General features: G+C 30.1%; 1 protein-coding gene across 1 annotated transcript in view; it reads right to left on the minus strand.

The window, feature by feature from the left end:
• LOC107443697 (long-chain-fatty-acid--CoA ligase 4) overlaps positions 1-13285 on the minus strand; it is a gene marked incomplete in the record, with an annotated part of 46553 nt that overhangs the window by 1941 nt on the left and 31327 nt on the right. The window contains 7 exon segments of the mRNA XM_016057647.4: positions 282-557; positions 5704-5892; positions 8726-8800; positions 9085-9257; positions 11583-11722; positions 12726-12797; positions 12889-12953. Coding sequence (XP_015913133.2) covers positions 282-557; positions 5704-5892; positions 8726-8800; positions 9085-9257; positions 11583-11722; positions 12726-12797; positions 12889-12953 — 990 coding nt within the window.

The raw sequence follows: 13285 nt of genomic DNA on the forward strand, positions 1-13285 counted from the left end.
TTATGAAAAAAATATTTAAGTTTCTTGATTTAGTCATAATTAGCCTATAAGGGAAATTAAAGTAGAAACATATAACACATAACATTTAAAATAATAATAATAATTTTTAGTTTTTTTTTTTTCAATTTTTGACAGTACATTTTTTAGTGTTAGGGAAAAGTTTTCTGCTGATAAGTCTATTTTGGTTACTAAACACCTTAAAGGGTATTTTTGTAAATGAGTTCAAATTGCTTTGAAGATCTTTAAATTTCTATCTGCAACAAGGATTTTTTGATACTTACATTGCTTGCCGTATTCTCGGATTCTTTCAGATGCTAAATTTGTAATCTCTTCGTCCGCGCACATCTCCTTAAAAGTTAAATCCTCTTTTCCTAGTTCTTGTGCTAAGCGTTTTAACTCGAGTTGAGAAGGAATAACAAGAGCAATAATGTATGTATGAAAGCTATTTCCATATACACAAATATTTTCAATTAGTGGACAAGTTTTGAGCTCGGCCTCTATCTTCCCCAAAGCTACATACTCGCCGAATTGCAACTTTACTAGATCTTTCTTTCTATCTGCAAAGCAATAAAAATAAATTTGAAAAAAGAAAAACATTAAGAAGACGCAGCAAATAAACTGCACTATAATAAAAGCAAATTGTAACAAATAAATAAATAATAATTAACTATAGTCAACCAAAAATATAGAACGAATAATTACGAGCAAAATCAAAAGCAGAAATGTAGGAAGCTTTGATGTAGAATTTTCATTAAACATAATATTTGCACTTTTTCATTATTTTTTATTAATTTAGATCAAAATAAATTAAAAATATAATATTTAGCATTTTAATAATTTATGGTTATGAAACACAGCATAGAACAACTGTTTCCTTTTCTGTGTTGAAAGTAAAATCTTCCCAACACGGCTCACTTCCGAACAAAAATTTTTCAAATTATTTGCATTTATTTAAATCTAAGAGAAACTAATTCATTATTGAAATTTCCTTAATTTACAATATTTATTGTTAAATTTTTGAATATGAACAAAGAAAAAATTTCGAACTACTTTTTTTAGATTTTATATTGCAGTAAAAATATAATTCCGATAACCTAACAGATTTTTTATTATAGAACTATTAGACTGTTTTTTATAATTAAAAAATATTTAAATATATTTTTACTCGTAATTAGAGCGTTTGAAAAAAATATATAAAAAAGACACTTGTATCCCATCTGCGCCAAAGGGTTAAGAAAAATTATTAATAAAAACCTTCAATGAATGAGTTCTTTCATTTGAATGTGGGCCTAGAAAATAGTGATATCTCAGTCAAGTTAGTTTCTTAAAAATAAAATAATGATAACAAATTGGTCAATTGTATAGTAGGCTAAGAACAATTAAAATGAAACAATGAAAGCCCTCTTCATGTTAAATTACGATGTACTGCTATTTGAAGACAAAAAATAAGTAGGAATCTTACATTTTTTTTCAATTAGAATAGACAAAGTGAGTGAAATACAACAAATAAAGGCGTAGTTTTATTACAAATATTTTACGAAATGGTATTATTTAGTCTTTTAGATCACTAGCTCTTCCATTCGTTGTGCGATTTCTATAAATCTCATTATAAAAAGTAAATAAATAAAATAATAAGTATTATTTTACTATTTGTAAATTCAAAACTGTATGGGTTGTTGAGCAAATAATTATTAAATTATTATTCTCAAAAATTATTCAGAGCATTTTCTTAAATTTATTGTTTTTAATCTCATACAACTATAAAATAAAATTGAAATGATCCTCATGCATATATTTCCGTACAAATCTTTGTAATTAAATACTTCTCGAGGCAAAAATGATATTTTAAACTTCTTTATTTGAAAGATTTCTAGATGCTGTTGAGGAAAAAATTTAAAAACTGTTCTTTAAGGAAACAACATTCGATATTTTTCTTAAGAAAATTATTTTTAAATGAAGAAAACTCCATTTTTAAGCTTTACAATTTTTTTGCGACAATTTCCATAGTTTCCTCGTTTGGACTAGCAAAGAATATTACTAATGAATAACAAGTTTCATTATTTATTTATTTTTAAAGTTTCCTTTCCCGCTTCTAAATAAATAATAAGTAAACCAAAATTTCTAACTTAGCAAACGCGTTTTAGTCGGACGAAAATAATTATAAATTGAACTTGGCAAAGGACAACTTTCCTCAACATTTCATTGTCTTCTTAGAACCTGTTATTTAAGTTGAAAGCAAATTACTATTTTAGCATTGGAAAGATTATTATAAATAATTGTTCATTACTTTATTACTAATCATCTTTACATTGTTAAGAGCAAGTTTTTTTTTTTTATGAGTCGAACAGGTTGGATACTTGACATTTGATTTTGTTGAAATTTTCAGGATATGATTTTTATGCAAAACTATTAGATGCGTGTTTTTTTCTCGAAGTTTTGGGTAATCAAAACTGATGATCCTCAAGAAGAAAACACATTTATTTGCATGCGGCAATACTTTTTCTGAAATGATTGAACGAACAACGACTGTGACCATTATTTTGTGCTCTACTACTTTCACACTGACTATTAAGACATAAATACTTTCAGTGAACCTTTGCATTTAAGGTCAAATGTCATTAAAAAATCTTTGAAATAAGGCTATTTTCTTTAACTTTGACTGTCAAAACTTACTTGTGCCTTCAAGGGATTATACCAAAAAGGTATATATTTCTAGGAATACAAGCTAATGATTAGTACATTAAAAGTCGACATATGTATGGTGTGCAGTGAGCAAAATAAAAAATAAAAAACGAACACCCTGAATAAGTTTTGACCTAATGATCGGATTTTTTGACCTAATGATTGACCTAAGGACTCAAACTTTATGGTTCACGGGGGGACCTCATTTATGTTAATTAATTAGTTCGAATGATATTTCAAGATACGAAATCCGACACAAAAACATATATTCCTTGAAAAAAAATTCTTTTTCGATGGATTTGGATTCTTTACTTTCAAAATATGGAGAGTTGTAGCAATCAAGGTAGAAGTAGAGTTCCTAATTTGGGTATATTCGGAAATAGGATATAATATCATAGTTTGGTCAGGAAAGGGGTCGAAAGTCTGAACACCTAAATGTTAATTTTTCTTATTGCATATTTCGCTTTATCTCGGAAACTTCTAGAAAAAAATTGAAAAAAGTTTGTGCACAATTATAAAATTCATTTATCCAATGATAATTCCATACAAGAAATAATTTTTAATAGTCATTTATGACTTTCTATTTTTTTACTTAATAATAGTCGAAAAAATTTTGAATTTTCTTCTTATGGAATTCGTTCTCAGTCGTCAGTTTAAATTGTCTTAAAAAAGTCGTATATTTAAAATTCGATATTTCAGGAACTATTCGACCAATATTGTTCAACTTTTAGAGTTTGCTAGTTTAAATTAAATTCTTTAAAATGATGTAAAAATTTGTATACCTTACAATTCAAAATTTTTCCAACTATTATAAAGTAAATTGATAAAAAAATTATAAATAATTATTAAAAATTATTTTTTGCCTGAAATTATCTTTGGATAATTGAATTTTGCAATTGTGAGCAAAAAATTTTCAATTCGCTACAAATTTTTCCAAGATATGGTGAAATACACAAAAAGTAAAATTAATACTAAGGGGTCTAAACTGTGGACCGCTTTTTTTACTTAACTACCTGGACCATATTTCCCAGATTAATGCTACCTCCCATATTTTGAGGCTAACTAATCTAAATCCGTTGAAAAAAAGGTATGTTTATTCAGAGAAAGCACGTTTCTGTGTCTATTTTCGTAACTTAAAATAACGTCTTCACTGATTACTTAGCATATGTGAGCATATTTCCTCCCTTGAACCATTAAGATTGTGAAGATCCGATCGACTACGTGAAGATCCAATCATTAAATCTAAATTTATTCAGGTTTAATGATCGTTTAGTTTCATGATAGATAGTTTAATTATTACCTGGAAGTAACAAAAAGCTGTAATTTTGACAATTTCAAACTGATTAACTGCCTTTACTAAAATTAGACAAGAAATTTGTTGGAAAAGGAGCTTTCAGTGTAGCAGAAACAAAATAAATTCATCGATCAATGGTAACTGATTCAACTTTTATAAAATGTGGTCCTAAACTTTGAGGCCCATACCTAATCAATTGAATACGGAAATAGTTTTTTGAAAGCTCTAGGTTGTTTTAAAAGATGTGATTTAGGCTCAATATTAATATCTGAAGTTAACCCTCCCTCGAGGTGAACTCTAGTTTCTATTTAGAATTTACGAAGAAGGAGGAGATAAAGGCTAGCAAAACTTACTGCTTGCTATCTAAGAAAATGATATAATGTTCCCAATGTAATGAAACCACACTTAAATCGATTTGTCCAATTTTTCAATATTTATTTAAGTTTTAAAAGGAAAGATAGTAAATTCTGACTCTTTGTATCTGACATTACTCCCTAAGCAAGTGGGGCATTTATCCCAATGTATTTTTTAAGCAATTGAAAGCATCATTTCAGTTTACTAGTAGTTTAAAAGTTATAAATCTTTTGTGTAATTTTTTTTCAATTACCTACTTAAAACTTTTATAACTTTTCTATTGTTAGTGAACTGAAATGTTCCTATCAATTCTTTAAAATATACATTCGAATCAATACCTCAGTTACCAGGATAACAATATTAGATGCATGTATCAGTCAGAATTTGCTCACATTCCATTTAAAACTTACACAACTTCTTAAAAATATTAGATATATCGTTTTAAATAAGATATCATTCAATTCAACGTAAAAAATTAATTAGGAATATTTTAACACATGCCTGATGGATAGAAACGAGTCGGGGCACGAGGGGTCACCTCACTCTCATCAAACTTTAGATAGAGACTAAAGCTCACCTCGAGAGAAGGTGTTGACCTTAGATATTCATACTGTGCCTAAAACATATTTTTAAAACATTTCACACCATAGATCCATATTAACCATACAATCATATAGATTATATCATATAACTATAGATCTGTGATTTGATTTTGTTTTTATTTGACTTAAGACTTCTTTTCGTTTTAAATTTCCTAGTTGTATAGTTTTGGGGAAAGCAACTAATGAACTTGAAATTGTGCAAAATTTTAGTTTCTTGCTACTTTCAGAATAATTTTCAGGTCGCATCAAATGTATACCAGACATATATTTTTAGGTACTACTCATTAGTTAATATCAAGATATTTACTCAAAAATATATATTCACTGAAATATATATCTTTGTCTTTCACTATTTTGTCACAAGTAGATCTTGACGGTCAAAGTCTAAGTTTTACCTCATAATCGAAGATCTTTAAATGACCTTCGACTTTTGATGTAAAGCTCCACTGAAAGAATTTATATCTTAATATTTAGTGTGAAAGTAGTGGAACACAAAAAAGGATCAGTGACGTGGTTTCTTCACTTCACAAAAGTATGACCGCACGTAAATAGATATTTTTTTCTTTTTTGAAAATGCTCGAATATCTTCAGTTTTGGCCCTCTCCCAAAAATAAAAAAACTAATGTCTAATAGTTTTACATTAAGAACATAACCTGAAAATTTCAAAATCAAAAATGTCAGGTATCCAACCTGTCTGATTTTTAAAAATCAATATAATTCGTAATCAAACATATACGTATATAAATATATATATTATTGTGTATAACATACCAATAATTTTTAGTGTTCCATCAGGAAAAACTTCACCAATATCCCCAGTGTAGAACCAGCGTTCACCTCCTTCAATTTTATAGGAATCCATTGTTTGTTTAGAATTTTTAAAGTAACCTAAAGTCAATGCATCCCCTCCTATTATGACCTCACCTCGTGGATTAGGTTTATCCAGAACGTGATAGTTTCCTGAAAAACACCGAAAAGTTCTGATAAATTTAAAATATTTCCAAATTTTAAGTGTTTAGATTGAAATTTCTACTCACAAATATATTAAACTATAATAAATTAGAAAGTAATTTATTATGATGAATAAATTAACCACAACTACAACTTTATTATGGTTTCGCTTTTTCAGGTACTGATTTACGGAAGGGGACTCGGGGCACGAGCCCTGGGTCCTAAACTTGCCTGGGGCCCCACCATAAATTACTTATTAAGGAAAAATTATTTTAATTTTTCTACATAGTTCGACCTTTAACTTGTTAGTGCTTTGTACTTGCTTTTTGAAGAGATAATAGATCTTACAAATAATTTTTTTAAAATGCTTTAGATGCTTTGCTAGATATTTAGCATAAATATCTTGTTTCCTATATGATTTTTGTCATTCTTACTAATAACTCTTACGCTATCAATTAAATATTAGTATTTTTCCAAAATTAGCTAAATTAAGTTTTGAATTTTCATATATCTTTTGATATTGTGATTAAGAACCATACATGTTAACTGATACTTGTCAACTCTTTTAGAGGATCCCCAAGTGACTGTGAGCCTAAAGCCCCGAGATCTGTAAATTGGGCTTAGCTTTTTTTCATAAATAAATTTCATTTAAATCGGCAGCAAAGAACCTTAAAATTTTTATTTTTTTATCTATACTTAAACAGTTTTATTAGGCTTATACTTTTCAAAAAATGAAAATTAAAGGTTTGTTCGAAACTGTGTCCTATATTAATAGAGCTAAATCTTGATTTAATACAAATTTAAAGAACCTTTTCCAATCATTTAGGTTATTAAAAATCATATTAAGACAGTATTACTTAGAAAAAGTTATCACGAAAAATAGTTTTACTCTGGAAATTTAGTACATTTACAGTAAAACAAATTTTTCGTGAAGTAGCATGAAAGGATTTTTTGGGGTAGGGCTGATGAATTTATAAGTTGATTCCTGTTAGATATTACACTAAGAAAAATTCCTAAGTATCCGTTGCCAATTAAATTGCATTTTTTGATGGAACTTGAGAAAAAAATTTTTTGCTATTCATCTCTGGTTATGAAAAAAAAAATTTTCAAATGCAAAGTTTTGGCGAAAAAAAGAAAGTTTAAAAAAGAATTACAGGGAGTTCCTCAAACAAGCACTAAATATACATTTGACAGACTGATTTTCGAGTCATTTTCAATCCAAAAATATATTTTATTTCAACGAAGTAATTGAATTCTTAATTTTCTATAAATTAAAATAGTAATTTGTAAAGTAATTAACACATTGAGCATGCATTGATTACTATTTGGAACTCTGTGTATACATTTTGGTTTGATTAGCGAGGAAAACTTGGAGTACCTTCTCGTCTCTAAACCTAGATTTTTATTTTCAAACATATCACTGCACGCACAATTGAGTAGCCCAGGAGTAAAATCTGCTGTCTGCTGTTAGATGAAACTTGTAAAATGGGGAGGGAAACTGAAATATTGTGGAGGAGAGTGGGAGAGAGATGTTTGTTGTCTGCCGGCAGGATTCGAACCAAGGATGTTTGAGAACATCTTTGAAAAGAATGTACAATGAGGTTCAATTCTGAATTAAGAAGCTTTATATGTGTAGTGGATGCCGCACACTCCTCCTGCACTGAACGAGAAGTTTGACTCACTATCAGTCGTGAACTCGTGAACGTTTCACGAGATTGAGAGGCCGCCTGGTTTTTAGTGAAGTCACCATTCCAGTGCTGTTCGTGCCTTGACAATGTAGACCCAGATGATTTATTTGTCCAATCAAGGCAAGCCGAGGAACAAAGCTATGTAGAGTAGTGCTGATATCTATCGAGCTGATATCTACCGAGAATTTGAGTGTCTGTAGTCACCAATGTGGAGTGAGAGTGTTGTTGGCTGCCGGCAGGATTCAAACCAAAGACCTTTGGGATCGTAGTCAGATGCTCTAACCACTAACCACCATAGAAATGGGTCTACACCTCAATCCAGGGTGAGTTAGAAATATATATATATATATATNCCCAGTTACGAAACTAGTTAATTGTACTTTCTGAAACAAAAAATTAAATGTGTTAAATACAGCATCTTATGTCGTTTAGGATCAGCTTCAATATGGACTTCAATAAGAATACTTCAATAAAAAATGGAACTATATATATATATATATATATAGTTCCATTTTTTATTGAAGTATTCTTATTGAAGTCCATATTGAAGCTGATCCTAAACGACATAAGATGCTGTATTTAACACATTTAATTTTTTGTTTCAGAAAGTACAATTAACTAGTTTCGTAACTGGGCGGAGTCCCGCAGTGGACTGATCGTTAAGACACGGTTACCAGCAGATCACCGAAGTCAAGCATCACTGACTGCGGGCAGTGTGCGGGTGGTTGACCACTTGCATCTGTCTGCATAGGGACCGAGGGAGTGGGGTATTGGTCCTCGTTAAACTGTTCTACCGTAAAGTACTCGACTTCGCGTGCTGGTCGTCGGGCTACCGAAGCGGGGGTGCCATCCCCTCTTCAGAGGATCNGGCATGTCTTCGGATCATCTCCAGGGATGTTTCCCAGACCGTCGCCAATAGCCTATTGCACAGCTCTAGTGCGACGTAAATGAACTACAATTACAACAACAACAACTGAACGACTCAATTAATGACAAAAAGGTAGATCAAATACAAATGTATAAAATTAATCTCTGTCCCTGATTTAATGCTATTTCTTTATGTATTTTATTTTAAATTTCTAAAATGTTTTCCCCTTATTACTTTCTCTCTCATTCACATTTTTTATGCCGAAAATAACAAAATTGTTATGCACCTTCTTTCCAATCCACAAGACGTAATCTACAAGTCGATAAAGGTGCACCAACTCTTCCAACACTATAATCCTCACCTAAAAAATAAATATTACTTATTTTAATATAAATTCATAAAATACAATATGTAGTCAAAAGTAAATTTGGTGCTTAAAGTTCAGCGATCATACCAAAATGGAAATCGCTTTATTTAAGCCTACAGAATACACAAATAAAAGTTATTAAATGTAGGCTTTTATGTGACCGTAAACTGTCATACTATATTGCTAATTATTAAATATCTATGAAACGTGAATTTCGCTATGAAAAAAATGAAGACATAATTTCGTAAATAATATGACAATATATATTAGGAACTCACAGTCCATTCCAGTAGCAGATGCTACTGATTCTGTCAATCCATACCCTTGAATGACATTAACATTCAAAACAGATCGAATAAATCTTTGAGTATCTGGTGAAAGAGGTGCACTGCCGCAACACATTATTCGTAGGTTTCCGCCCATGAAGTCTTTATAAGTCTGTAGCAAATTTCTAAGGATAAAAGAAAAAGAATTATTTCAGATTGCTAGAGCAATGTTCGAAGAAATATAATACGCATTTTATAAGCAAGTGCTGATATTTTTATTTGTAGAAAGGTTTTAAAGAATAAAATTCGACATAGAAGCATTTTTAAGGTCTAAAAAGAGATCATGAAATAAATAAATAAAGATTTTGTCAATCTTACATGCGATTGCAAAATGTGTGGAGATAATTTGCATAAGATATGTCGAATTTAAATTTAGTCTTAAGGTCTGCCTGCCTTAAAATGACCGATTTCATCAAATAATTCGAATTTCTGTTTTTTGCATTTTTGAAAAGAATGAACTCTTAGGATTCTAAAAATGTTTTGTTTTTAAAATTTCGATAATTAGAAGCAAAGTTATAGCTGATTTTGAAACCGGAAGTGAGATTCCGAAACACCGGAAGTGCACTGAAAACGTCAAAACTAAATGTAAACAATGTAGTTTTGAGCTAATAAGAATTTTTTTTTTTTGCTTGTAATGCTATTAAAAATATTAATATTTGTTAATTTCTTTATATACTATTAATTAAACGCATCTGGCAACAAATTATGTATAAACTTTTTAAAGGAAGTGAAATTGAATGGCATTAATTTTGAGGGGCCTCCCTGGCCAAGCGGTATCGCCGGTCCAAACGCTCTGTTAAGCGTGGAGGTAGCGGGATCGAATCCCGCCGTAACCCTGGATGTATTCTTTGTGATGTCTTTCTCTGAATTGTTCTATCTGTATTTTCTACTTGACAATGACTTATAAGCCTATATATTGAGCACACAAGTCAGCAAATGTATGTAATTTCAATAAATCATTAATTTTGATATTTATATTTTCCGTTTGCTATGCTTTATTCAGCATCTTTAATATTAAATTGACGGTAGTTTCAGTTGTTATTTAAGTACTTTTTATTGTTATTTAAGTACTTTTATTTCATTGTTTAGTTATAGTAAAGAAATATGCTAACATACTAAATCTTTTTACAAAATTATGTACTGTAAAATTTTTTGTTTTCATAAGAAAGGCATATCTTATAATGTTTATTTTAAAATAATGCAGTTTTTGTTTGAAATGAAGTTGAAAATAATAATAGTGTGTAGTATGAAGTTAATATTTTTGATCATGTAGTTGTGTATACAAAATACAGCGAAAATTAACGCGTCATTTTTGCCTGTTTTATGAAAAAATATAAAAATTTAACTATACTACATTCTAAAATGACTTAGGTATTGTTTGGCAATTGATTCTAACAACCTGAAACTGTTTTAAAGAACAAGAATTGTGTTTCACGAAACGTAAATTTAGTTAAGTTCTGCTTAAATTTTAAAATTATAATGTATGATTTTTGCTATCTTTTCATTACAAGGTGTTCCGTAGAAACTATTATGAAAATATTTTTATAGTCTTTATGAAAAATGAAGTTAAAAAGTATGCACATTTGGGATTTAAAAGAAATATTACAGTGAGAGAGAAATAAAACTATATCGAAATCTTTCTTTCGGATGACAAAATGACAAGTGAGGAAGGTGAGATGAAAAATATTAAAACTACATTGGTTATCCTAAAGACAAATGACATTAAACGCATTAATTACCTGATGAAACTTTAAGGTGTTTATACTAACCAATTGTTAACTTCTCTCTGTTTCCTCCGGCAATAAAACGGGTTATGATGTTTTCAGTGTCACTTTCCTGAGCATTGATTCGTAAGATTAAATATTAATTAACGACCACCAATATGCATACTTTTTAAAAGGATTTTAATCATTTGTATTAAGGGTGGTAATTACGAAAAATCTTGTATATAAGAATGATCTCTCCAAATTTAAACCCTTAATGGTCCGGAAGAAGCCTACTTCTCACCAGATATAATTATAACAATTGATTGCAATAACTAATTACAATGATTGCAATTAAATTAACTGTTAATATGGCAACAGTAAGAATGATAGAAATTATAAAATGATTTTAACTATTATATCTACGGTACTGCACCGAATAACTGAAAGGGCCATGCCACTTATATGGTTGCAACCATCCGTTTAAGGGTTAAATTGAGGGGGGGAGCACGAATATCATCATACGCTCTAAAAGATGATAAGTATAAATGATGCATTTTACTTCTCGATCTGGAGACATCAAAGTGCTTTGTTTCGAAGGTTGCCGATAATACCAAGTGCAACGGTAACTAACAAGTTTGTATTTATTAATATAAAAATAAATTATTTTGAATGAATTTCATAATTTAATAGGAAATAAGAAGCTGAGTATGAGAACAGTATAATATTGTATTAAAAAATATTTACCTATTTAATCGAGGGGTTTGAAACCCCTTAGCATCCCAAAAATTTTTATATTCAACGGCGAAGTCAAACATCAGTCTCTTAAAGGTATCATCTTTGCCTGCTAGTTGAATAATGCTTTTTCGAATACGATCTAGAATTAGCTGTAATAAAAAATTATTTTAAAATTAATATGATTTGTAATATAATACTATAACATATTATACAAATATTTATTTAAAAAATACGATGAAAAGTCTTGAATTTTTTTATGTATTTGCTGTTTAATAAGAGTCTCATAAGAGCCGACCTGGTTAGCGTGCCTGACTGCGGAGCTGCTGGTTGCGGGTTCGAATCCTGGTCAGGGCATGGATGTTTCTTTCTCTCTGTGTTCTATGTCCTTTCTCCTTTGTGTGTGATTGTGTGAATGCGATCCGCCCTATAAACGGGTTTGTGGTTGTGTGACGTGATCGACGCTGCTTCACCGCCTGTGGCTTCGCCACAGGTGCCCACTGGGTAACGAGAAGAGAGTAGCAGTTCTGGCATTTTTGTGGCCAATGGGACAACCCCCAAGTGCCCGCCATTAAAAATAGAAGAGAATAAAAAAATTCTCTTAAGAGTTTAATAAGACCTGAGGCCCCACACCTGAATTGACGAAATGTCATCCCAGGTGGGCATTGAAAAAAAATTAAGAGTCAAATCTTTACTTTGACCGGGAAGATTGTGCTTTGGAACACTTTCCACAACTTGGTAACACTTTTCCCTTTATAACTTCTATAATTATAGTCAGATTCACAATCTAAAGACAACACTGCGCTATCGTTACTCTACAAGTTCAATGCACAAACTACTTCCTCTGTTATATATGCTTTTCTAACACACAGAACATACCTGCAGTATATTTTCTAAAGTATTTTACAGGCTGCAACAGTCACTGACATCTAAAATGCTGATATCTTAGATCAGACTAGACCTACTTTGTTATCTAACTACTAATTTAGTTTTTTTTTTTTTTTTTTANTTTTTTTTTTTTTTTTTTTTTTTTTTTTTTTTTTTTTTTTTTTAACAAAAATCAAAATTTGAAAGGGACGAAAAAATCTGTACCGGAACTAAATTTTTACAAACAAATAAATAAATGTGGCAAAAAATTAAATCATCAAAACTTACTGGCACAGTAAGAAACAAAGTTGGCTTAAGTATTGAAATATCTCCTTTTTGTCCCTTTTTTACAGCAGTGCTCTGAAATTTTATTGACATATTTTAGTCAAAAATGTACAGCCGAGAAAATGGAATAAATTAAAGTTATTAAGAAAAGGTGACATTTACTTACAAAATCTGTTAAAGTCTGAGCTGATGAAAATCCAATCGCCACTCCTAATGTACTCAAATAGCATTCTATACAAAATAAATAAAGAAACATAAGTAAAATGCAATTAACATTATGAATAGAGTAATTTATTAAAAATGCTGTTTAAACTTTTTCAAACCCCTTCTTTTAATCTAGGCAGATTTATGGACAGATTCGTCCATTAGTCCATTCGCTTTACTCTGAAACAGGACATTCATGAAGTCTTAGAGTATGAAAGAGCGCGAAAGCTTCCCTGGAAATCACAAACTGGCAACATTTTTTTTTTTTGGACGAGCAAGTAACTATTAAACATGAATCGTTTATATTCAACTACTTGCACAGGATACTGATACTGAAATAGCTCCAATATTTATATATA

Source organism: Parasteatoda tepidariorum, chromosome X1 (genome assembly GCF_043381705.1).
Source record: "Parasteatoda tepidariorum isolate YZ-2023 chromosome X1, CAS_Ptep_4.0, whole genome shotgun sequence".
Taxonomy (NCBI): domain Eukaryota; kingdom Metazoa; phylum Arthropoda; class Arachnida; order Araneae; family Theridiidae; genus Parasteatoda; species Parasteatoda tepidariorum.